Genomic DNA, 26,707 nt, shown 5'->3' on the forward strand with positions numbered 1-26,707 from the left:
GAACTCACTCTGTAGACCAGGCTGGTCTCGAACTCAGAAATCCTCCTGCCTCTGCCTCCCAAGTGCTAGGGTTAAAGATGTGCACCACCACCGCCCAGCAAGATTCTTAATTTTTTAAAAAAAGATTTATGTATAGGAGTATTTTGTCTGCATGTTGTGTGTGTACCACACCCATGTTGTCTACAGAGGTCAGAAAAAGGTACCAAATCCCCTGTAATGAATTACAGATGGTTTTATGTCATCGTGTGTAGATGCTGGGAACTGAACTTGTGTCTTCTGTAAGAGCAGCAAGTGCTCTTAACTTCTGAGCTACCCACCCAGCTACTGATTTTTTTTTTTTAAATCATGGATATTATATGCATCTTATGTGGAGGTTTGAGTTCAGTGCCAAATGGGGAAAAGGCAGATTTCAGACATTTTTGGCTCACTCAAACTCTAAAGGTGAGCCATTATTAACAAGAGCAGAATGGTGGGTCTCAATGGCAGCAGCAGCACCAGGGTGATGGTAGTGTTGACGACTCAACCTCTGGGAGGCAGCTATGAGCAAGGGTGAGGCTGGTAATCAGCTGGCAGGCCTGCAGAACTCAAGAGCAGGGCCATGAAAGATACAGGCTCATTGGGATGGGCAGTCTTTGCCTTCTAGTTGGGGTCAGAGTTCAGCAGTCTGGGTCCAGGGGAGGGCAGTGGGGGTGAGGATAGGTATGGGTAGCATGGACCCAAGTGTAGAGTTTAGTCTATCATAGTAGCTGTAATTTTGACAAATATAGGGCTCTATCAGACTTGGTACCCAGTTCCTACCCACTGATATCCTTATATCGCCATTCCCAAACTGCTCTCCTAGGAGACTCGAGAAAAAGCCGAGGCCCGGGAGTCAAGTCTAACGACAGGGTAGGGAACTGGAATGTCATACCCACCTGAGCTTGAAACCCATCTAATGGTGTTTAAGAAGCTGCTCAATGTAGCCACTCTAGGAGCAGAGAAACATCCCCTGGGGCAACTCCACTTCAGAACAGTTTAAGACTTAAACTAGGCTTTGCACATAGTAGGCAGGCAGGTGCTGGAGCACTGGGCTCTCCTGCCTATATCTTCCAAGTACTTCTGAGTTACAGGAATGTGCCACCATGCCTTTTTTCCCTAGCTTTTTATATCTTATTAAGTTTTTATTATTTATTTTTATGTGTATGGGTGTTTTGCTTAAATGTATGTGTACCATGTGCATGTAGTACTCCTGGAGGCCAGAAAAACCAAAAAACCAAACCAATCAAGCAAAACCCCCCAACAAACAAAAATCAACAAAAAGAAACATCCCTGAGCTGTGTGGTGGTGTACACCTTTAATCTCAAGTACTCTGAAAGCAAATTCATCTCTAAGAGTTCAAGGCCAGCCTGGTCTACAAAATGAGTTCTGGGCAAGCCAAGGCTACACAATAATATCCCATCTCAAAGAAAGATATAGCTCCCATTTTGCGCTAAGAATATAGCCTGGGTTTGAACTTTGCAGCATAAAAACTGTGCCTGGCAGAACATGCCTGTGATCCAGGAGTTCAAGTCCCAGTCTGGGTCAGGGGGCCACCTAAACTCCCACTTCATAGAGTTGGAGCATGGAAAGAAGTTCCTTAAAGAAGCCAAGATCTGAGATTTGACTTCAAGCCTAACATGGCAGAAGCCTGACTGACTGACTACATGAACATTTATTCGTGTCACACTTCCTCCTCCTCCCCTTCCCTGGCTCCTGACAGCGTTAGCTTTTGTCCCTCATTTGTTTGATCACTTGCCACATCTGTATGACTCATCTTGAGCAAACCCAGGGGAAGACTGTGACCTTTGTCCTCTGCTTCTCTCCTAGGAGCACCTGTCCACTGAAGACTTCACTAAGGCCTTGGGGATGACTCCAGCTGCCTTCTCTGCCCTGCCTCGATGGAAGCAACAAAACATCAAGAAAGAAAAAGGACTGTTTTGAGAATGGAAGCTCTGGCTGTCCAGCAGCCCTACCCAACCTTCAAGGGCTTTGCTCTGCCATTACTGGTTTTAGTTCTGTGCCAGATGAAAATGTCCAATTGTATCTGTGAGCCACAGTGTGACAATTCCTTCTGTTTATAATAGTATCTGCCCATTCCTTCAGAAATATGCCACAGCCCTGTGGAATCTTGTTCTAGAGTTTTCTTTCCTTAGATGAACAGCCAAGCACTCCAGGAGACATTAGCATCTGGGGTTTTCTTCGGCACCTTCACACACTCGAGTGTTCTCTCATCCTCCTCTGTACTCAAAGAAAAGGGAGAGCTCAGGCCAAAGCTGGGCTTACAAGCCGTGACCCAGAAGCCTGTGCAAAGCTCCAGACTCCTCAAATGACCACAACGCCAAGAATATGGGCTTGCTATGTGAAGTCCAACCAGAAGCCAATAGAAGCCTCTTAAAACTGGCTATCCAGTATCCCCAGGAACATGTCCCTTTAAACAAATACATCAAACTAATATGAGGTTAATAAAGGTTTTAATGTCTCTCACACACATACCAAAAAAAAAAAAAAACAAAAAACAAACAAAAAAAACCCCACAAAAACAAATCTGTATAATTTAAAAACAAAACCAGGGAAAACCCTTAAAGGCCTTAAAGGACAAGAGAAACAGCTCTGCTAAAACACAGATAAAACGCCGTTCCACACACATCAATAATCAGAACTGAAGTCGCTCTGAACACAAAGGAAAAAAAGCCACCTCACAAATAATGTGGCCAAAGCTGCCAGCAAACTTGGGAGCGGCTCAATCGGCAAAGTGCAGGAACCTCACTTGTTTTCCTCCCCCAGGCATGAAGAACCCCCACCAAGAGGCTAGGGAGGGTGGGGAGGAAATGTGAAGAAGGAAGCAAGGGGACAGGTGCACACACTACAATGGTCTCCCTCTTGCCCGCTCTTATTCCAACTGACTAGTTCAGACAACTGCCCTTCGTTCTTGATCTGGCTTGATACATACACCTGGATCTTGAGTGACCCTCATCCAGCTTTCCCTCAGTCCTGAGGACTATGTCATATCTGTAACTTTTAAGTCCACTGCCACTAAAACGTTTATTCATATGGGAACACCTATAATGAAAACTTCTAGACCAGATACACGACACTCATGGAAAGGATCGTTAACTAATCGTGTACAAATGAGAGACTGCTCAGATCTAGTGACTAAAGCAAACCGCCAAGGAGTCTACTGTGGTAACATATATAAGTACCTGTTACAAAACTCCCATGGCCAAGAAATGAGAGAGTTCTCAATAAAATAGTTCTTTAGATGGTAGGACAATATAGACAATTTTTTTTTTCAAGACAGGGTTTCTCTGTGTAGCCTTGTCTATCCTGGAACTCATTCTGTAGACCAGGCTGGCCTTGTACTCAGAAATCTGCCTGCCTCTGCCTCCCAAGTGCTGGGATTAAAGGCATGCACCACCACCACCTGACTACACAGAATTTTAAGTAATGCATTACAAGGATATTAGAGGGCAGAAACCTGTCTTCATACATATTTGCAGGGAGATGTTACTATAAAGCAGGCAGAAGAGTGGACACATTGATGCAACTTTCATGTGCTGGGCTGAAGTTTCTAAAAGTGTCCCTATACATACAAGGTTCACAGGAACTTAGATCTAGTTAAGAGATCTGCATATGGGTCTGTGCCACACCACAGCAGCTGTGTGGGAAAAACTCAGCGTCAGTATGTTGAGGTCTGAACTACTAGAGTTTCCCCCTAAGTTTTATACTTCATCTAGAAGAAAAAGAGAAAAAAAAATGTGAAGTTCAATATCTGTACCCAGAGTTAACCGATTTGTAAGTATTACATCTTAAAATGTACAAACATCTACACTGGCTATGTCTGCTACTGCTGAGCTGTTTAGGTTAAACTCGACCACAGAAGAAACTAATTTGGAATCAGAAAATAAACAATTCATGGATTTACTTATTCTTCCTGCTGGGACAAGGCTTATGAGTGTGTGTACATACATCTATCCCTATGAAACAAGAGTACTAGCCTCCCCACAGACCTAAATGATAGTCTTGGCTACTAAAATAAACAATATTCACATGCAGCTTTTTAACTCTGCATAACATGGGGGTTGAGGGTGGAAAAATCAACTTTTTAGTTTATTTTCTCTTCCAGTTTTGGCTAAGATGAGAAGATTGCATAGAGTACTAATTGCTATAAAATTCCAGTTCAGTCATTTAAAGTAATATAACCATATATTTCGCATTTTACACAGGAAAGTTATGATGCTGACTGAAGGGAATGGATACCTTCTGTTCCTATCTAATAATTTGTCCCTTCTTAGTCCAATATGTTAATTGTTCTATTCCCCAATTCTTTGATCACAGTGTTTAAAAAAAAAAGGAATATATTATTCACTCATAATTTTAACATAGACACAGCCCCCTTTGAATAACCAGCACCCTATCAATGCAGTCTAGGTGAAAGTGCCATTTGGAGTCAAGCAGTCAAGGGAAAGAAGAGAGGAGGGGCTGACAGGTCATATATGGACCGGACATAACATCCAAGTCCTAAATTTGCAAGGAGTAACCTAATTTTAACTAATAAGTCCTGCCAAGACACGAGAGTCAAAATGAATCAGGCTCTGTGCCGAGTGGCCTTGTAAGTCAACAGGGACATAAGCAGGTGTGAGAGAGGCCCAGGTGCCTGGAGGCAGTCCAGGCTCAGGGCATTACACCACGATGCAATCTTTTTTTTTTTTTTTAAATAAACTTTCTCATCATTTCAACTGCCTGAAGTTCTCTAGGGCATAGACGAGAGAGAACTTGCATACGATCATCACCTCACTTGAGATAACCACTTACTTTTAAGCAAAACAAGACAAAAGGAGGCTCCTGCTTGAGGTGAAACAACACAATTTAAAGTTAGTTTTAAAAACAAATATTTTTCTCTGTTGTAAACTGCTGAGTACCCTACCCGTGCCACTTTGGAACATTCAATATAATAATGTGTGCTGGTAAATGTAGGAGTCAGAGTTTATCAGTAGTCAAAGCACCGAGGCACACGTCAGCGATTCAGAGCTTTAGAACAGGTGATTATGTGAGAATACACCCAGGTTCCAAGAGTTAGGCTGGGCTCTCTGAATACACTCTTCCAGAAAAGATGTTACATCTTCAGTGATGGGTTTTGACATCTCCTGAAAATCTAATATGGTTTCACACCTAACTCAGAACTCACATTAACCCTCCCATTAATAATAAAAGTAAGAAAAAAAGTAGGGAAAAACCGAATGCAGGCTTCATTTTGCTAAGGTCTGTACAACTCTAGTGACACTTGAGCTGACAATTCCCCCAGGCTCATCCTAGGATTTCATTAGCTGCTTACCCAGGCGGGCATGTGGGCAGAGTGACTCCTGTAGTACTTGCCACTGCACTGACAGTTGGTCTCACTCAGAGCACTAACAAGTAAGAGATGTACTAGGCACCTTTGACTGACAGCTCCTGGAATCCCCTCCCACTACTTATTTCACCCTTGCAACAGTGTTTAGCTTTTAGCTTTAGTGGCCCAGAGTCTACACTGTAGACAGTGGCATGCCCCTTGCTCTCTCTGCTTGCAGGACAGAGACTAGTGCTCTTCCCTGCCCTGAGCAGCCTTGTCAAAGAGTTCAAGCTGTCTTTTAACCTTTTATAATTGAGGTTGTAATCCACTGGGGTCATGCCTGTCCCATGGAAAAATGATACAGAAGAAAATATAAGCTTCTAGCTTTAACATCACCACACCATGGAAGAGTGCGATGAACACACTGCGGAGGCATCTGAGAGAAAATGCCAAGGGCACAATAAACACCAAGTGAGGGACTGTAACACTCTGAAGCACCAACAATCCATTTTTGGGAAACTGCATGTAAACAGTATGAGAGTCATAAAATCAAAAGAAAAATAAAACTCAGATCAGGCTACAGAGATGCCTCTTGCAAGGAAAAGAAGCTGTTTTTAGTGTAACTAGCTTCCCAGTGAACTTTACTTACAACACACATAGAAGGTTGGACTTGAGTGAAGTCACCCAAAAAGAAAAAGGAAAAAAAAAAAAAAAAAAAACCAACCCAAAAGTTAAAAGCCAAGTGCTATGTGCATCATCACACCTCCTCAGATGAATGTGCTTGGACACTTTGATTTCTCGGCCAAATAGCTGCAGCATTCATTGTGAGCAGGAGGACTACTTCTGGTGGCTCATCCTAGCTCTTTAAGGCTCCATTCATTCAGTATATGTGTATGGGTATGTACATATATATTTACAATATGTATTCATTCCTAAGACAAAAGGAAGCGGCACTCTTGTAGGAGAAAAAGAGGATAATCAGCTATAGACGAGACCAAGGTTTCCATAAAACAGGATGGAGTGTTGTACATGACTGAAGTTTCTTTTGGTTTGGCCCTGAGCTGCTGTTGCTCCTGCATCGAGTAGAGTTCCCAATTCTCTTCGGGCAGAGGATGGTGAGAAGGGTGGCAGTGACAGACATGCAGCTAATGCTGCCGTCCACGAGGTTCTCCTCATGAGGCCTGACGGGCAGTTCTCCCCACCTCCATGCTAAGCGCCTGAGAGGTTTTTTCTGTCTCCAGCAACTCATCAAAGATCTCCCTTAAAAAACAAACCACAAAAATCAGAATTCAATGAGTAGAGGGAAATACAGGTGAGGGAAAAACCAAACCAAAGCAAACCAGGATATGGATATTGATAAAACTTGCACAATCCTGCTTGGCACTCACATTCTGTTAAGTCAGCAGTTCACTTGCTTGAGCATCCTAACTCTGGAAGCTGATGTCTAAGAATGAGGAAGTGCCAGCAGTTAGCTGTAGTAAGAACTTTTTTGCAGTTCCTAGTCACATGATCAGACTTCACTGGTAGAACTGAAGACCAGCTTATGATAAGATATGTCTACCAGGCTGGAGAGATGGCTCAGAGTTTAAGAGCACTGACCGCTCTTCCAGAAGTCCTGAGTTCAACTCCCAGCAACCACATGATGGCTCACAACCATCTGTAATGGGATCTGACGCCCTCTTCTGGTGTGTCTGTAGACGGCTACATCATATGTGTGTGTGTGTGTATAATAAATAAAAATTAAAAAAATGTCCTACCACAGAAAAACCACAAATTCCCAGATATTCTTACAAGATGATAATGTGAGCAGAGAAAATATTTGGGAGTTATGAGGAACCATCAATGGAGAAACCCTAATTAAGCAAAGAGAGGAAACTCTAAAGCCCCCAACTACAGAGTGCAGGGAGCAGAGTGTGGCTCCAGCCTGTTCCTGCTGTCTGCTAGGGTTCTTACTTGTGCATATAGAAGAAGATATAGCCGCTGCGATCTCGATCACTCTGCACAGCAGCCTCTTGGATTTTAGAGACCTCCAGGTCATTGTAAGTGAACCATGCCTGTTTCTTAATGTCATACACATCACTAATGTAATGACCTGAAACATAAAATCAAAAAATTAGTTTTTCAAAATAAATCTTTTTCTCAGTTATCAAACATTTGAGAAAGAGAAACAAGTCACGGCCTCATTATTATCAACTTCAGCAATATTTCTTTTTAAAAAAATATACAGAGAAGTAAAAGTGATAGGGTTGTGTGTGTACTCTGCAACAGAGTTACATTTCAGCTCTTGGCCATTTGTGACAGAGTGTCTTTAGGAAGCTTGGTTAACCTTGCACTCACTTACGTGGTTCACAAGTCCTTGAAATTTTTTGTTTGTTTGTTTTAACCATGTTGCTTCTCAAGTTTCAGTGCATTACAGAAATGTACCAAACCCAGAGAGACAGTTTCTTACTTTATTTTTTGCACGAGTGCATACATGTGTCTTTCTCAATCACTTCTCTTTATGTTTGCTCAGGAGAATATTTATCATCATTTATGAATAGAAAAACCAAAATAGTCACATCAACTTATACAATGTGTAATTAAGAGAATATTTTTAATGTGTTTCTTATCTTTTTATAGATGAGGTTTCAGACAGGCCCTGATCTTCCTGCCTCCACTCTATGAATGCTGGGATCACAGATGTGTATCCCTCTTTCAAATTTATACAGTGTGGAGATGAAACCTAGGGCTTCCTGCATGCTAGTAGGCAAGCACTTTATCAATGACATCCTTAGTCTTATAAGTTTTCCTTCAAGTAGTCAACCTACACCTAGCAAAGACATGCAAATAATAACACATGGGGCAAATGGTGGCTGCTTTGTTAACAAATGCGAAAGTCATGACGTCCATTTACCTGAGGAAGAGGTGCTCCCAATGTGACTGACAACACTGATGAGCCGATAGGAATGAGGAAGAGTTCCTGTCTGAAAACAAAAGGAAGTGGACATAACCCTTCATTTGAATAAAAGTAAAATACTGACTTTAATCAAAGGTGATATAGATAATCTTGAGTGCATAGTGTAGTAAAAGTCAGTAAAAAGGGCTGGTGAGATGGCTCTTGCGAAGGTCCTGAGTTCAAATCCCAGCAACCACATGGTGGCTCACAAACACCCATAATGAGAACTAATGCTCTCTTCTGGTGTGTCTGAAGACAGCTACAGTATACTTATATATAATAAATAAATAAACCTTAAAAAAAAAGTCAGTAAAAAAACTTCAGTGGTTACTTTGTTTATAAACCTTACCATATGACTCTTATCTCTAGGAGTTATTGTAAGAAAAATTTTAAAAGGAAAGTATATACTTGGGACTGGAGAAATGGCTCAGCAGTCAAGAGCATCCTGTACTTACATAGCACCCACATAGGCACAACTGCCTATAAAACTCTGGCTCCAGGGGAGCTGAGGTCCTCTTCTGACCTTGACAGAGTGCACACATACATGCATGCACAAATCTTCAAAAAAGGTATACTTTATGTATATTAAATTACTCACTGTAACATTAGAATAATAATGTTAGCATTTATCCAATAAGTTGACTTATTAGCAGTAGATCAATTATGTTATTCAACTTTATAGGAAAATTATTCCCATTAGCAATATATTAGCTTATTTTTCAAATCCACCTGAATGTATATTCTAACTACAACCCTACAGAAAGTTATGTTCAGTTATGGACTTACTGCACAGCAGAATGAAAAGTTACTGTGTTACTGCAATAATTATGGATAGATTTCTACATTTTAAATACTGTATTAAAATATTGTCAATAAAATAAAAAATTAAAGTGAAATTCATACACTATAGGATATACAGAAAAGCCAAACCTGAAGAAGGAATACAGCTATCGGGAAATAAAAAACTACCTAGTGCCCTGCAGTGGTAGCACACACCTTTCATCCTAGCACTTTGGAGATAGAGGCAGGCAGATCTCTGAGTTCAAGGCCACCCTGCTTGGTCTAAAAAGCAAGCTCCAGGATAAGCAGGGCTATACAGAGAAACTCTGTCTTGAAGAAAACAAACAAAAAAAGTTAGCAACTCATAAATTTTGATAAATTATTTTACTTTGGGAAGTTTATCTTAAGTAGGAAATTCAAAATGTGGAGAACACAATAATCACACACAGTTGCTGAACGCATCATTTATTATAATCAAAAGTGGAAGTGGTATGGGGAAGCATGTTTGTATCCCCAGTGCCCAGCAGAAGGATCTGAATTCTAGTCCACCTTGGACTATATTATACAGAAAAAACCTTTCTCAAAAACCAAAAGAAAGCCACCACCACCACCACCACCAAATCTAATTTAAATGTTCAGTGTTAGTTAAAAATTACCTAAGTTGGGCTGGTGAGATGGCTCAAGGGTTAAGAGCACCGATTGCTCTTCCGAAGGTCATGAGTTCAAATCCCAGCAACCACATGGTGGCTCACAACCACCTGTAATGAGATCTGTCTTCTGGTGTGCCTGAAGACAGCTACAGTGTACTTATAATAAATAAATAAACAAATAAATAAATAAATAAACAAAAACCTTAAAAAAATTTACCTAAGTAGCATGTTCATTTAAAGGACTCTAGACATTAGAATAAAGTGCTCAGGCTGGAGATGAGACTGGGTTCGGCACAGCACTCTATAGACAGAGCATGGTGACAAAAGACTATAGTACTCAGGAGGTATAGAAGGCCATTCTTGGCACATAGCTGGTTCTTTTGTTAGTCTGAACTACAGGAGACTTCATTTAAAAAAAAGAAAACAAGGGCTGGAGAGATGGCTCAGTGGTTAGGAGCACTGGCTGCTCTTGCAGAGGTCCTGGGTTTAATTCTTAGCAACCACATGGTGACTCACAACCATCTGTAATGGAATTTGATGCCCTCTTTTGGTATATAGGCTCCATATACAGATAGAGCACTTATATATACATACAATAAATAAAAAACAAACAAAACCATAAAGTTAAAAAAGGAACAAAAGAACTTGTAAATAATCGTTTCCCCTTTGGACACAGGATCTTATTCTGTAGTCCATGCTGGCCTTGAACTCTTCTTGGTGGATCTTCTTGATTTAGCCTCCCAAGTGCTGAGATTATAGGTGTGAGACACTAAGTCAAGCAAATAGTATTTAACAAGCAGAATAAAAACACTGCTTAGGTTATAACATTTCTAAGCACATATGAAGGTGGGAATGACAAAATAATATATTAGTAGCTGCTAATAATAGTTGTGTGCTACAAGAGTGGAATCCCAAGTAATCAGTATTTTTGGGGAAAAGCAATTACTTGCAAAGAGAGAAGGATGTTGGACATGGTAGTGTACACCTTTACTCCCAGCACTTGGATCCAGGTGGATCTCTGTGAGTTTGAGGTCAAGTTCCAGGATAATTAGGGCTACAAAGAGAAACCTGTTTCAAAAAACAAACTAACGAAACAAAACAAAATGTAGGAGGGTATACAACATGTTTATTATTACAGAATTAACTGAATGAGCAGCTTTCACTAAATATAAAGATACATTAGTAGTTACTTGGAAAAAAACTAAAGGTAATGTAATATATTTATGTCTTCATTTATATGGATATATATGTTCTTATCTAAAGAAGAACAGAAAGTCAGGATGTATTTCTGATTTTTCTGAAAGAAATAAAGAGCAAAAGAGAAGAGAAGATGAGATGTGTTGCCAGCAGCTGAGGGGCAGAAGCTGTGCTATCCTGAAGGAGTCTCTAAAGAGAAGGAGCAGAAGGAACACGCGCAGTGTCACCAACCATACCTCAGCATTTCTTTTCAGCTCCTCGGCTTCAGCTTCTGTGTACTCCATATCAAAAACATCCTCATTTCCAGAGTCCTCATCTGAGCCCAGGGAATCCAGAAAAGAGTTGTTAAACTCTGAAGAACAGAAAGATGGGTCTCGTAAAAGGTCTTAGAACAGACATAAGATGGCTCAAGACAGGCTAGACTGGAGGGTGCCCACCTACAATCCTAACACCAGGCAGAAGGAAAGCTGAAGACAGTGACAACAGTGTACTCTGGACTATAAAACAAGACCATGTCTCAACCAAACCAAACCAAATAAACAAAAAGCCCGAAACAAACCAAAAACCTAGCTTCAAATATTCATCTCATCATCCTGAGAGAACAGAATATTCTATCAACAGACTTCCAATTCACTCAGACACCCTAGGAAGTAACTGCAGACACAGGAATCTGTGAAAGAAGTGCCCCTTTTCTTGGCCAGAAATGGATGATAAATCTCCTTGAATTACAGCCACACATGATTGTGAATTGCCATGAAGGGGCTGGTGATTGAACCCGGGTCCTCTGCAAGAGCAGCCAGAGTGTTTGTAAGCACTGAGCCATCTCTCCAATCCCTCTACCTAGATTTTTAAAGAGAAGGTCTCTCACTAGGATGGTTTCTGGTAAGACTGTCCTCACTCCCCTGGCACTTTGATTTCAAGTATGCCTTCACATAGCTTACCAGAAGATGTTGGGGGGAAAGAGTCATCAACAGTTTTACCCAGTTGTGAACCCATGTGAGCTACAGTAGCAACTAGCATGGCAAGATATGCCCATGGGTGCACAGTGGAACAAATGCTATGGTTGTATCCAGCTTCCTTTTAACCGGATTTAAGGCCTACTCACAGGAGGAAACTCATACTAGATACTATAAATCTCACTAAGAAACAATGGCTGGGGAGTTTATAGACCCAAGGGATAAATCTACTACTGTTATTTTGCTAAATGGACAAAGTATTAAATTGCCCTCTGAATCTGTGTGCCCACTGATTAGTGCAGCTATCAATGTTCATTAGAGAAGTTTCTATGTGCAGTAGACAGTGTAACACAGAAACTCACAAACAGTCAAAGGGCAAAGAGTCTAGGGAGAGTTCAGCCACAAATAGGACACCTATACAATACCACCTGCTCCTAAGGTGCAGGGACCACCACAAGAGAAGGGATAGAAAGACTAAGAACCAGAGGTCAGGGGGACTGGAGTAAAACAGTATCTCTGGACATGTCAGGCTGCTCTACTTAGGAACTCACAGCAGCTATAATTGCTTGCCCAAGATCAAGCCAGTCAACATTATAGCATGGAGTGGTATAGTGGTTTGAATGAGCACATGGCAACCATAGGCTCATACTTGGTCCCTAGTTGTTGGAACTACTATTTTGGGAAGGATTAGGAGGTGTGGCCTTGTTGGAAGAGGTAAGTCCTTAGAGGTGCCATCTGAAGTGTGTTGCTTGCTCTCTGCCTCATAGTTATAGATTAAGATGTGAGTTCTCAACTCTTTCTGCTGCCATGCCTTTGCTCCACCATCATGGGTTCTAACACTCCGAAACTTTAAGTCAAATAAAATGCTTTCTTTTGTAAGTTGCCTTGGTGATGGTATTTTATCATAAGCACAGAAAAGTAACTATGACAAGGGCCAGAGGTTCATGCAGCATCACCACTAACTGAGGATCTGTGAATAGTTTATGACTTCTTAGGGAGGGAGTCAGTTTTCTTTAAGAGTATGGGCTCAGGAATGTTTATCACATTCTAGTGGATAACCTCATACCCAGGAATAGATGGGTGATAAAATTTGGACTTGTTTGGCTATATAGAAAAACATGCAATTGATGGGGGCTGTGGAGACATGAGGGTAGATCTGGGAGAAGTAAGGAGAGAGGTGGAACATGAATATGATTGAAACATTATATACATTTATTAAATTCTCAAGAATTACTAAGAATATTATAGTAAATAAAACAAGTACACACAACCATACCTGGCTTTTTAGGTGGGTGCTGGGAACTAAAACTCATGTCCTCATGCTTGTATAGCAAGCCGTGTCGGACTCTTCTTTGAAATACATTGACATGATAAAGGTATCTTGGGGCTAGAGAGATGGCTCAGTTGTTAAGAGCATTTGTACTTGCAGAGGACCTAGGTTCAGTTTCCATGATCCACATGGCAATTCACAATAGTCAATAACTCTAGTTCTTTTTACTTCCACAGGCACACATATGATATACATACATATACATGGGCAAAACAGTCATATATATTTATGATCCACAGATTAACCCTGTCTTCAAAAACCAAAAACCAACCAACCAAACAACAACCCTCCAAAAGGGTATCCAATCATAAGAAATGAATAAACTGAGAAAGAATACATAATTATACAGATAATCCAAGTTCACTTCCTGTAGCTCCCATGCTCAGCAAAGAGGTCAAATTAGCAAGCTTCTAAATCTAGCACAAAAGAGGCAGAGGTAGACAAATCTATGAGTTCAAGGCCAACCCAATCTACATAGAAAATTCCAGGCCAGTCAGGGCTACACAGTGACACTTTATCTCAAGAACAAAACAAAACAAAAGGAGGCCACAGAAAAGCCAATAATTTTCATATTTTTTTAAAATATGAAACCAGTTCTTGAAATATAACATAAAGATGGGAATTCAGGGGGCTGGTGAGATGGCTCAGCGGGTAAGAACTGACTGCTCTTCCAAAGGTCATGAGTTCAAATCCCAGCAACCACATGGTGGCTCACAACCACCCATAATGAGTTCTGACGCCCTCTTCTGGTGCGTCTGAAGACAGCTACAGTGTACTTACATATAATAAATAAATAAATCTTAAAAGAAAAAAAGGGAATTCAACTTTAGCTCTTACATTTCATCCAAATCATACAAATTCAGTATATAAGCCATTTTCATTAATGGTTCTACATAAAGAATTTGTAAATAAATAGTTCTTTGCTTATAACAAAGAAAAAAAAATCATAGCAGAAGGACATTTAAAAGGCACGAACACCAAAGAATGGAAAAGAAAACATACCATTTCCCTAACTATACAGTGCTAAAGGACAGGATTCTAGGGCTCTGTTCTTTGAAGAGGTTAAACAGTCTCTAGTTTAAGGACTATGAAGCACAGATGAAGTCATGATGGATGCACACCGAATGAGGAAAGTGACTCACATCTCTAGCTCTGTTATTATAGAACAGTCTAGAACAAAGGTAAGAGAGTGAAAACACCCCAGGCACTTGAATAGCCATGAAAGCTGCAGGAATGGTGGCTCACACCTTGTAATTCCTGTACTTGGGATATTGACTGCTGTGAACTCAAGGCCAGCTTGGGTTAGAGTAAGACTTAAAACTTGATCTGTTCATGTGCTTATAGGTTACAATTAATCTCTTTAGCTCCCTCATCTTAATGATAAACTAACAGTAAGGATTATTGGATACATGAACAAGCTTTTAACAAGGGACTACACAGACCAAACATACCAGCTAGAGCAAGCTAAAGGAAATAATCTACTTGGGGAAGAGAAAACATGGAGCCAATTAACTATTTACAGCCATAAATAAATCATAGTTCAGATATTACCCTAGTGAAACAAATAATAAGGAAAAAAAGAACAGCCATAAAACAACATCTCTGGACAATTAAACAGATGGTAGAGACAGAACTCGGAAGCTTGCAGTTAGATAAGGCTGAATGAAGAAGCTTCCCAGAATGCACACCAAAACGACAAAAACACTCATTAGAAGATGTGAGGAAATCACAAGGCCTAGCCCAACTCCTAGATAATACAAGTTTCAAAGAGAGAAAAGAAAGCAAGGCATGAGCCTATATGCAAGGAATTCCAGCATTTGGGAGGGGAGGCAGGAGCATCAGGAATTTAAGGTCAGTTGTGCTATATGACACTTTACCTCAGAAAAGAAAGGAAACTAGAAGGGGCAATTAAAATTTCTAAGAATTGAAGGACACACATTTCTAGTTTAAGAGTAAGTGCACCTGGAAGCAAGGCGCTACAAGCTTCAAGGGACAAACAGGATAAAGGAAGGCTTTTACATTTGAGATAGCAACTCTGAAAATAACACGTCATTAACAATGAAGTCATGGAGAGAAGGATTTTTTGACTGCAAATCAGGAATCCTATATTCAGACAAAATATTAAGAATAAATAAAACTTGTAAGGACTCCAAAATATTTAAACTATTACTCTTTCTTAAGAAAGCTACTGGGAGCCGGGCGGTGGTGGCGCACGCCTTTAATCCCAGCACTTGGGAGGCAGAGGCAGGCGGATTTCTGAGTTCGAGGCCAGCCTGGTCTCCAGAGTGAGTTCCAGGACAGCCAGGGCTATAAAAAAAGAAAGCTACTGGGAGGCAGAGGCAGGTGGATTTCTGAGTTTGAGGCCAGCCTGGTCTACAGAGTGAGTTCTAGGACAGCCAGGGCTACACAGAGAAACCCTGTCTCGAAAAACCAAAACAATACATCAACAACAACAAAAGAAAAAAGAAAAAAAGAAAGCTACTGGGAGGCTGACAAGATGGCTCAGCAGGTAAGAGCACTGACTGCTTTTCTAAAGGTCCTGAGTTCAAATTCCATGGCCACATGGTAGTTCATAACCACCCATAATGAGCTCTGACAGCCTCTACTGGTGTGTCTGAAGTCAGCTATAGTATACTTATGTATAATAACAAATAAATCTTTGAGAAAAAAAAAAGAAAGCTACTGGGGAGTAGTGAGGGAGTGGGAGGATGGATGGGCATGTTCTCCATCAATACACAACTGGAACCAGGCATGGTGTCACACTCCTTTAATCCTAACTCAAAAGGCATAGGCAGGTGGATCTCTATGAGATGGAGGACAATTTGGTCTGTATAGTGAGTTCTAGGGCCAGCCCAGCTTTATAATGAGATCCTGTCTTAAAAATAACAAAACAAAATAAAATAAAACTACAAAAGTGAAGGCAGGTGTTGTGCTACAGGATCCCATTTCTAGCACTAGGAAGGCAGATGTAGGAGGTGCAGTTCAAGATCATCCCTTTGTGGACACCCATAGCCAGATTGTCCTGAAGAAGAAGGCCTGAGAAGCCTCACTGTGTGTCTGTAATTCTGTCCTAACTATGGTGCTGACAATGCTTTCCTCTGTACTCTGCTTTTCAGTCAGGATCACTCATTTTATACTACCCAAGTGTGTTCTGGCTCCATCTCTTTCTGAGAACTGGAGAAAAACCGAAGGCAGTTTAGAAACAGAACTGAAGAGCCATCTAAGATTAAGACCTCTGTCTACCTCCTGTACTTGGTCCAAATATTCTGCCAAATAACACGACCATGTGTGAGTTTCTAAAAATTTATATGCATTTTAAATGTATTTATGTAGCCTAGCCAGGCAGTGGTGGTGGCACACGCTTTTCATCCTAGCACTTGGGAGGCAGAGGCAGGCAATTTCTGAGTTCGAGATCAGCCTGGTCTACAGAGTGAGTTCCAGGACAGCCAGGGCTATACAGAGAAATCCTGTCTCGAAAAACAAAACAAAACAAAACAAAACAAAAAGTGTGTCTATGTATTCTACTCTACTGTTCTCTGCCTGCTTCCTGTGAAAGAGGATCTCTTCCTCAGAACCTAGAGGTAGGCTGGCAGCCAGCTCCAGTCATCCTCTCACTTTGATAGCTCCTCACTACCTCATGGTACGAGGATTACAAGCATATCTGTGAGCAGGCCTGGCTGGCTGGCTGGCTGGCTGGCTGGCTGGCTGGCTGGCTGGCTGGCTTCCTTCCTTCTTTCTTTCTTTCCTCCTTTAACATAGGTACAGGGATCCAAACTCAATTCTTCATGCTTGCACAGCAAGTCCTCTTACCCACTGGACTATCTCTCCACCTCCATGTGTGTGAATCTTATGCTACGGAATCCTTACTCTTGACTCTCAACTGACTTCCTGAGAGTGAACTGTTAGAAAAGTCAATTGGATTAAAGCCATAAATTGTAGAAATCTTAGCAATGGAACTATAAAATCTTCTATAAATATTGTCTTGCTATTTTGTTTTTCAAGATTAAAAATGTTACTTTGATATAGGTGTAGATAGTAAAATAACTTTTAAACTGTACGTATATATTTTTAGATTTACTTGTTATATATTGGGTCTTTTGCCTACACATATTTATGTACTATGTGCATGCCTGGTGCTCCTGGACATCACGAGGAGGTGGTGTATTCTGTGGAGCTAGAGATATAGATAAAGATATATATAGATATAAGACATTATATGGGTGCTGGAAATCAAACCTGGGACCTCTGGATGAGGAACCAGTTCACTTAACCACTGAACTATCTCTCCAGCCCCAGTTTTAAAAAATTAAATCATATATACATATATAAATACATACATACATGCATGCTAACAGAAATACTACAACAGTGATTTTCTCTGAGAAACAGACATACATACCTACGTATGTATGAACTTCTAAGGTATGTATGTAAGGACTTCTAAGGTACTGTACCTCTGTACTTGGGAGGTGTTCAAATTTGTTACTGCACTAAAATAAACTGAATAAGACCACAAAAGAAAGGGTTAGGGACCTAGCTCAGTTGGCAGAGTGTATACTTAGCACACATAGGCCCTGCATGTGATCTTCACTACTGCAGCACTGCATACTTGTGATCTCAGTACTCAGGAGGATCAGCTTAAGGTCATCCTTGGCTATAGAGAGTTCCAAAGACACCTGAAGCTAAATGAGACTTTGTCTAAAAAAATGTTTAAAATGTTTTTCTATGAATTAATATACTTTTCCATTTAAAAATATAATTGAAATCCTCCTCATACCTTGAAGACTTAACTCTGTAGCCCTTTTGAGGTCATCATCTTCTTTCTGTTCCCAAGCCTCCTACAGAGAGAAGAATGGGAACAAGTGTTTAAAGAAGTAGTCCTTAGACAAGACAATGAAGATACAACACACTGTTCTGGGAGCATTCGCTCACCATGCCTTCTCTAGCTTTACAGATATTTGGACTCTGACCTATGGGGAAGGTGGAATAAAAGCTGGTTTCTTTTCAACACTGTCCTCTTAAAATGTAACATTGGGGTTTTTATTTCCTCTTGTTAATAACGCTGTCAAATCATTCAGTGTGACTGTATGGCATAATTTTTTTTTTTTTAAATATAGAAAATGCCAGGCACAGTGCTGCAGAGATGGCTCAGCAGTTAAGAGCACTGACTGCTCTTCCAGAGGTCCTGAGTTCAATTCCTAGCATCCACATAGTGGCAATCTGATGCCCTCTTCTGGTGTGTCTGAGACAGTAACAGTGTAATCATTCACACCATAATTCACACCCAGCAAACTACTTACTTTCTTTTCCCTGGACTTAGCATTTATAACTCTTTACAATGCAGATGTAAACACTGCTAACCACAGATTTCAAACAACCTACGATGAATACACTTATTCTTTAGAACACAAGTGGCTCTCCTGAGCAGGGTATGAGCACTTCCATCCAGGAGACACTCATACCCTGTGTGTGACAGCAGAATGAACAGTATCTCCATAAGCTACCGAGCCATCTATTTCTACTTTATTCTAGCTGCTGAAGAAACCAGATCCACAAGACATGTTTGGTAGCAATACTAAATGAAGACCCTTGACTGTCATTTTTCTGAAACAGCAAAGGTATTCTTAGGAAAAAATATAAACAGGCTGGGCAGTGGTAGCACACACCTTTAATCCCAAGCATTTGGGAGGCTGAGGCAGGGAAATCTCTGGGCTCAAGGTCACCCTGGTCTACAGAACAAGTTCTAGGACTGACAGGGCTACACAGAGAAACCCTGTCTCAAACAAGACAAAATAAGAAAAAAATCCACTTCTTCTTCTCCAGGAAAACACCAAATGGCGGATTCCGCAGTGGTTGAGGCTGTGAGGCTTGCAGAGGTAAAGCTGAAGACAAGGAGTGGATCCCTGTTACCAAGCTGGGCCATAAAGATCAAGTCCTTGGAAGAGATCTACCTGTTCTCCCTGCCCATTAAGGAGTCTGAGATCACTGACTTTTTCCTGGGTGCATCCCTAAAGGACGAGGTTCTGAAAATCACACCAGTGCAGATGCAGACTCAGGCTGGCCAGCAGACCAGGTTCAAGGCTTTCGTCACTACTAGGACTACAATGGTCACATTGGTCTTGGTGTTAAGTACTCCAAGGAGGTTGCCACTGCCATCTGAGGGGCCATCATCTTGGCCAAGCTTTCCATTGTCCCTGTGCGAAGAGGCTACTGGGGGAACACGATTGGCAAGCCCCACACTGTTTCATGAAAGGTGACTGGCCACTGTGCCTCTGTGGTGGTGCGTTTCATTCCTGCTCCCAGAGGCATTAGCATTGTCTCTGCTCCTGTGCCCAAGAAGCTACTGCTGATGGCCAGTATAGATGACTGCTACACTTCAGCCAGAGGCTGCACTGCCACCCTGGGCAACTTTGCTAAGGCCACCTTTGATGCCATCTCCAAGACCTACAGCTACCTAACCCCTGACCTCTGGAAAGAGACTGTGTTTACCAAGTCTCCTTCTTATCAGGAATTCACTGATCATCTTGTGAAAACCCACACCAGAGTCTCTGTTCAGAGGATCCAGGCGCCAGCTGTGGCTACCACATAAGGGTTTTTATATAACAAAAATAAATGAATTAAGTCTGTTAAAAAAAAATGAAAAAGAAAAAAACCCGTAAATAAGAAAAGTTTAACTGCCTTTATGATTGGGGATAAAGTTCAATAGTAAAATGCTTATCTAGTACTTTTAAGGACCTGGGTCTCATCTCCAGCATCATATACACGTATCTTATTACACTGTAAATATAGTAGCACTGTTTATAAATAAAAGGTTAGAAGAACTGACTATGAGATTTTAAAGGAGCTTTTCTCAATCTTAGTTGTTCATTAGAATCACCAGGGAAGCCTTTTAAAATCTAGATTAAAAGAAAGAGAAATCCAGATGCCCAGTCCATACCTAAGGTTTATCCTTTAAAAACTTACCAGCCTTGGAACAATTCAGGCATCAGTATTTGTGGATCACCGCAGGTAACTGAAATATAACCAACACTGAAAACCACTGGTCTGCCAGGGGGCTGGGTTGCTGGCCTTTTCTACCAGCACTTGGGAGCCAGAGGCAGGCCAATCTCTCTAAGTTTAAAGGCAGCCTGGTCTACAGAGCTAATTCCAGGACAGCTAGAGCTACATGAAGAAACTTTCTTGAAAAGTAAAACAACTAAAAAGCAAAACAAACAGACAAAATACTAGTCTAGTGATTTCCTGCAAGTATTTGTTCTAGGGAGTCTTACTAACTTTTGCTTTTGTTCAGTGCTAGGGATTGAATCCAGGACCCTGCACAAGACCAGGCGAGTGTTCTACCAGTGACCTACTATTTCATTCCATGAATTTTTCACTAGTATGATTTGGACTATCTTAGATCAAACCATGAAAAAATAGTACCTCTAAGTAAGTATCTTAAATGATGCAACGGCCCAATCAACTGGCACAAAGAAGTAAAAATTGTGGGTTCAGAGAGATGGCTCAGTGGGCAAGAGCACTGACTGCTGTTGCACAAAACACAACTTCAACTCCCAGCACCCATTTAGGCTCACAACTACCTGTAATTCCAGTTCCAAAGGACCTGATGCCTTATGGCCAATGTGGGGCCAGTCACATGGTCCACATTATATACATGCAGACAGAACATACATACTCATAAATCTTTAAAGTAAAAATTGGGAACCAGGGCTCCAGCCTAGAGCAGGTAGTGGCAAATGTGTACGTCTGACTCCAGTACAACAAACACCTGTGTACAGACTTGCTATATAATGAACTGATAAGGGTCACCAGAATTTAAAGATTATTAGATTTTAGATATTTTTGGTGATAAGAATCACCAGAATTTAAAGATTATTAGATTTTAGATATTTTTGGTGATAAGAATCACCAGAATTTAAAGATTATTAGATTTTAGATATTTTTGGTCAAATAATTTATAGTAAAAGAAATACTGTAAGAAAATAACCAAACAATAATCTGTCACTCATAAAATCACGGTAAGGTACTTGTTGATAGCTTGCAGAATAAAGCTAACAGAATAATCTTTAACATCCCCATAGCATATAACATGACCAACAATATTTTATTCCATTTTAATAATAAAAACCCTACTAATTTTTTTTAAAGATTTATTTCTTTATTATATATAAGTACACTGCAGATGTCTTCAGACACACCAGAAGAGGGTATTGGATCTTAAAACAGATGGTTGTGAGCCACCATGTGGTTGCTGGGATTTGAACTCGGGACCTCTGGAAGAGCAGTCAGTGCTCTTACCTGCTGAGCCATCTCTCCAGCCCCCCAAAACCCTACTAATTTAATAACTATTCCAATCCAAAACAAATCCAAATATTTTTTTTCCAATAACTAGCTGTATGTAAATAACCAGGAGCAATGACTGACACACAGTAAATGATTAACATATCAGTTATTGTGATTCCATTCCTAGGAAGTATGGAGGAAGCAGCAACAGAAAGTGTCTTACTTGCTCTTGAAGGCTCTGAGCCAGTGCTTGCTGCAGCTCCTGCTCTTCTCTTTCCCGTTCTATGTCATACTGCTGGAGCCAATCAACCTCTCCCTGAGAGCCTTCTGGAGTCTTGTTTTCTTTATTCTCATCACAGTCTTTTGTTATCTCAGTAAAACTAGCAGGACCTGAAGAAGCAAAACATTATTTTGGAGAAAATCTGTGGACTCTAGTGACACCTACTGTTGAGAAAGAGTAATTTACCTTGCCCTCATTAACACTATGGGTCTAATATAGTCTAAAGTAGCTCAGGCAAGCTTTGAACTTGCTAAGTATCTAAGGATGGCCTAGATCTTGACCTCCCATTTACACCTCCTTGCTGGGATTAATGTATAAACCATCATGCTTGGTTTGGGGATGTTGGATTTTGTTCATGGTAGGCACAGGGCTACTAGACAAGCTACCAAGCTACTACACTCCCAGCTTTACTTAGAATGTTTTGGGATCAACAATTTCATCTTACCAGATCTATACCAGGGCTTCTCAGTCTCAGTATCATTAATAATTTTAATGAGGTGCCAATGAGGCCTTTTGGGGAGTGGGTAATGGAGACGTGTGTGTGCTGTAAATTTTAGCAGGATCCTCAGAGATCAGAGATAGGAGAGCTTTACTGAGTCACCTGACAGGAATTAAAAAATCACTTTCATCTATGGAAATGGAAATGCTCACGCCAGAAGCAATCCATTTCTCTTTATTCGTTACAACCAAAAAAGAAGACACTGTGAACTATTCCATGGCAGTGGAGAATGCCCTTGATTTAGAAGCACTGACCCACAGAATGGTTCCGAGAACAAAGAGTGAATATGACCAAGTGATACTTATTACACAGTGACTAACAAGAGCATGGGAATACCCTGTATTAAGAGGAAATAAATACCTCAGAAGAACACCATCAGCTTTTTTGGGTTTTGTTAACCTGAGGATACACTATTATTTTACTTGCATATAAAGTATTTTGAAATTAAGATGCCCTGACTCCACAAAATCTAGAAAATAATTTTGTGATATCTCTCTATGACTTCCATTTCCAAATGTAAGGCTTGGATTTTTTAGAAGCCGAATGTCAGTAAAAGCTCTGGAACAAAATGTTTGGTGTAACAGATGTTTATGTTGTTGAACCTTACCTGGCTGCTCAGTGATTGTTTTGGGCTTCTCAATTTCCATAGTATCTGGATTTTCAGGCATTTCTGGACTATCATCTTCTGCAAACCCAGTGTCGGGACTGCTGGTTGGCTTATCATCATCTTCAGGGCTGAGGACCGGTGAAGCTTCTCTCCTGCTTATCTCTAACACCGCTGCCAGCACCTCTTCCTCACTCATTCTGTCAAATCCCGAGTTGTCCAGTTCTGACTTCCCAGGCTCTAACCTGCACAATTTCAAATCCTGAAGAAGAGAATTACTTTTATAAGATGGCAAAGTGTCCATTAATATACCCAATGTCTACCAATATGAATGTTAATCAATAAGCTAATGTTCAACACTATATCTAATATACTGTAGAATTTAAAGTGGGAACTGGGAGGCTGGAAAGATGGCTCAGCAGTCAGGAGTTCATATTGCTCTTACAGAGGATCAAGTTTATTTCTCAGTTCCCAAGTCTGACCCTATTCTGGCTTTCAAGAGCAATTCTCCCACCTTAACACCACACACACACACATACACACACACACACTGTGGTGCTGTTGCTCACATGCACAGCTTCACATGGTAGGCAAGCACTTTACCACCTGAGCTACTACAACTTCAAACCCAACAGTTTTGCTTGATTATGACAGGTGCAAACAAATAAAGTAACTCAAAACAGTAAACTGACTGGGTATGGTGGTACATGCAGAGGCAAGAAAACTGTTGTAAGTTCTAGGCCAGCCTGGGCGATAACATGAAATCCTATCTCACAAACAAAAACAAACAACAAAACAAACAAACAAAACCCAAATCAAAAGATTAGTCAAAGATAATAAGTACTACTTTATTACCCTAAATATTCTATTTTAAATGCTGGCTGGTCTTTTTCTCTTTTTTCTTTTTGGTTTTTCTAAGACAGGGTTTCTCTGTGTAGCCCTGGCTGTCCTGGAACTCACTCTGTAGACCAGGCTGGTCTTGTACTCAGAAATCCGCCTGCCTCTGCCTCCCAAGTGCTGGGGTTAAAGGTGTGTGCTCCACCACTGCCCAGAGGCCTTTTTTTTTTTTTTTTTTTTTTTTTTTTTTTTTTTTTTTTTTAATTGAGGCAGAGTCAGATTATATAGCTCTGACTGGCCTGCAACTACTCTATGAACCAGACTCACAGATATCCACCTGCTTTTGCCTCCTAAATACTGGGACTAAAGGCATACATCACCTAGCAATATTGTCTAGTCGTAAATGAGAAAACCGAAAGCTACACAACAAGATTACATTAATCACAAAAATAGATGGAGTAACTTTTATTCTAGGAGAATTCCTAGTGGTCTTTCATATCCCATGGAAGCAATTATAATCCTTCAGTTCTGTTGTAAGATGGGACAACTCAGAAAACAAGTAATTTCTGTAGTTCTACAGAATGATGGAAACACCTGGAAAAGCTTACTTTTTTGAAGTATTAATGGTTAAGTATTATAACACAATGAAGCTATGTTTTCATGATTCTGATTTAAAGATTATGTTTCCCAGTTCTCTTCTCATATAAAATACTGTAACTTTCTCCTAAAAGCAACAGCTATCAAAATAATAAGCAAAGAGATGAAACATAGAATATAGAAGTTGTTCTGGGAGTTGCTGATGTCATCTTGCCCTTTTGTGAGGAATTGGGAAAGCAACCCAGAACCTCAAACACATGCTAGCCAAGTACTACGCCACTTCAACACTGGCCAAGTCCCCAATAACATTAATTTCTTTAAAATAGACTACTATTTTTGGAGACAATGCCTTGTTATGCAGATCAGGCTGGCCTTGAACTTGGAACTCTGCCTAATTCTCCTATGTCTGGGATAAGTATGCATCATTATGCTCAGACAAAATTTGGTATTTGGTTTTTTTTTTTTTTTTTTTTTTTTTTTTTTTTTTTTTTTTTTTTTTTTTTTTTTTTGGTTTTTCGAGATAGAGGTTCTCTGTGTAGCCCTGGCTGTCCTGGAACTTACTCTGTACAACAGGCTGGCCTCAAACTCACAAATCCGCCTGCCTCTGCTTCCCAAGTGCTGGGATTAAAGGCATGCACCACCACTGCCCAGCTGGTTTTTGTTTGTTTGTTTTATCTAGGAAAAGCACTCTTATACAGCTAGTGTCTGAAACAGAGGCATTATGTTTAAGATCTACCTTGTCAATTTCTTTAATTTGCTGAGGCATTTGTTTGGATAGCTAAACTAAACAAAACCCTGTCATATGTTTTGATAAATCATTACTTACTTTTTGCAGGACATCTTCCTGGTCCTGTTCATTGCCTGGTAAGTCACGAAGTCTCTGACCGAGGGCCACAGAGCGCTTAAGTTCATCCTCACTGTCAGAATCAAGGCATGATGTCAAGGAGCTCTTGGATTTGAAGGAGAATTTCCTGCAATTATACAAAAAAAGGTCTGATACACACCTGTCTTTGTTTTTTTATTTGCTTGCTTGTTTTTGATGTATAAACACCAAAACAAAAATCTTTTCCATTATAAAAAACTATTTAACAGAGAAAAACGAACAATCAAGAAAAGTATATTTAAGTATTACCTTTGATATCTAAAGAGCCATAGTTTGAAAATACTTATGCTACTATGTATCACCAGTAAGCTTTGTGCCTTTTTCTTTTAATGACCCATTCCAAATGTAGTTTATTACTGTCTTTATAAAGTACGTAATCTATTGAGTCCATTAAGGTACAGCAACTAATCAGTAAATTTTTTTTTTAGAGTCTTTCTACATAGCCTTGGCTGTCCTAGAACTCATGGTATGCAGACCAGGCTGGCCTCAAACTTACAGAGATCCACCTATCTATACCTCTCAAGTGCTGTGATTAAAGGCATGTACCACCATACTCTACTATAAACCAGTATTTTTGACAAAAGCACATGAGCGCTATTTTTTAATCTTTTATATCATGTTCTATGTATTTTTAAAATGATAGTAACAATCCACTTATTTTATTATTTTGAGATCAGACTTCTGACAACCTGTCCACTTTCCAGGACAGACATTCCAAAATGAGAAAATAACAACATAAAACTCCTGAGAAAAGCAGGTCTAATTCCTATGTGTTAGGACATGATGTATTTCCAATACTGTAGTGATTTCATAGGAAATGATTTATGAAATAAGGGAGGATAATTATAAAGAAAGGCCTGGGTGACAAAGAACTAAAAGTTGTTTAATATAAAGGCAAATAGTACTATCTTCAAAAACAGCGACGCTGGGCATTGTAGTGAACATTTGTTTTGGCAGCACTAAGGAGGCTGAGGCAATAATTTTAAGACCAGTCTGGGTTAGATAACAAGAGTTGAAAATAAAACACAAAACTCAGTGTAGTACTGAGACTTGCTTTTCAGTAAATGTGGATTCACTTTTCCTTTGTAAAAAGATTTTATAAATATATGCATGTATGTCCATGTGTCAGTATGCTCCAGGTCTGGTCCCCTACATTTGTAGAAGTACTGGAGAGAGGCCTCTAGAAGGGAGTGCCAGATCCCCTGAAGCTAGGCTGTAATCTATCTGACATGGGTGCTGGGATCTGAAGTTCAATGCTCAGGGAAGAGCAGCAACTACTTTTAATTACTGAGCCATCTTTCTAGCCCCACAATATAAATTCTAAATCATTTGAGAAATATGTATGTAACTGCTCAAAGTGTATAAGAATAGGCTAACATGCTGGATGTGGTGGCACATGCCTTTAATAGCAGCACTCAGGAGGCAGACATGTGAAGCTCTGAGTTCCAGGCCAGCCTGGTCTAAAGAGTGAGTTCCAGGCCAGTTAGGGCCACACTGAGAAACTGACTCGAAAAACCAGAGCGGGGGGGGGGGGG

At 40.4% G+C, this 26,707-nt stretch overlaps 2 protein-coding genes across 15 annotated transcripts in view; one reads left to right on the forward strand and one right to left on the reverse strand.

Moving 5' to 3' along the window:
- The window catches only part of Vil1 (villin 1), a 29,581-nt gene extending 27,075 nt beyond the window's left edge, over positions 1–2,506 (forward strand). Inside the window, exon 20 of one of the 2 annotated variants that reach the window (XM_031367961.1) lies at positions 1,846–2,506. In XM_031367961.1, coding sequence (XP_031223821.1) covers positions 1,846–1,959 — 114 coding nt within the window. In that variant the 3' untranslated portion in view covers positions 1,960–2,506. The remainder of the gene's footprint in view (positions 1–1,845) is intronic. The other variant, XM_031367962.1, reaches the window with a different exon arrangement.
- A 1,597-nt stretch (positions 2,507–4,103) lies between these two features.
- Positions 4,104–26,707, reverse strand: part of Usp37 (ubiquitin specific peptidase 37) — a 106,384-nt gene continuing 83,780 nt past the window's right edge. For 9 of the 13 annotated variants that reach the window (XM_031367950.1, XM_031367957.1, XM_031367953.1 and 6 more), the window contains 8 exons: positions 25,116–25,260; positions 22,859–23,117; positions 21,696–21,862; positions 17,970–18,030; positions 11,143–11,258; positions 8,238–8,307; positions 7,298–7,436; positions 4,104–6,604 (listed from right to left, as the gene is read on the reverse strand). In XM_031367950.1, coding sequence (XP_031223810.1) covers positions 6,517–6,604; positions 7,298–7,436; positions 8,238–8,307; positions 11,143–11,258; positions 17,970–18,030; positions 21,696–21,862; positions 22,859–23,117; positions 25,116–25,260 — 1,045 coding nt within the window. In that variant the 3' untranslated portion in view covers positions 4,104–6,516. Of the gene's footprint in view, positions 6,605–7,297; positions 7,437–8,237; positions 8,308–11,142; positions 11,259–17,969; positions 18,031–21,695; positions 21,863–22,858; positions 23,118–25,115; positions 25,261–26,707 lie in introns of those variants that run through there. The other 4 variants (XM_031367955.1, XM_031367959.1, XM_031367947.1 and 1 more) reach the window with 2 other exon arrangements.

This window comes from Mastomys coucha, unplaced genomic scaffold (genome assembly GCF_008632895.1).
Source record: "Mastomys coucha isolate ucsf_1 unplaced genomic scaffold, UCSF_Mcou_1 pScaffold14, whole genome shotgun sequence".
Taxonomy (NCBI): Eukaryota; Metazoa; Chordata; class Mammalia; order Rodentia; family Muridae; genus Mastomys; species Mastomys coucha.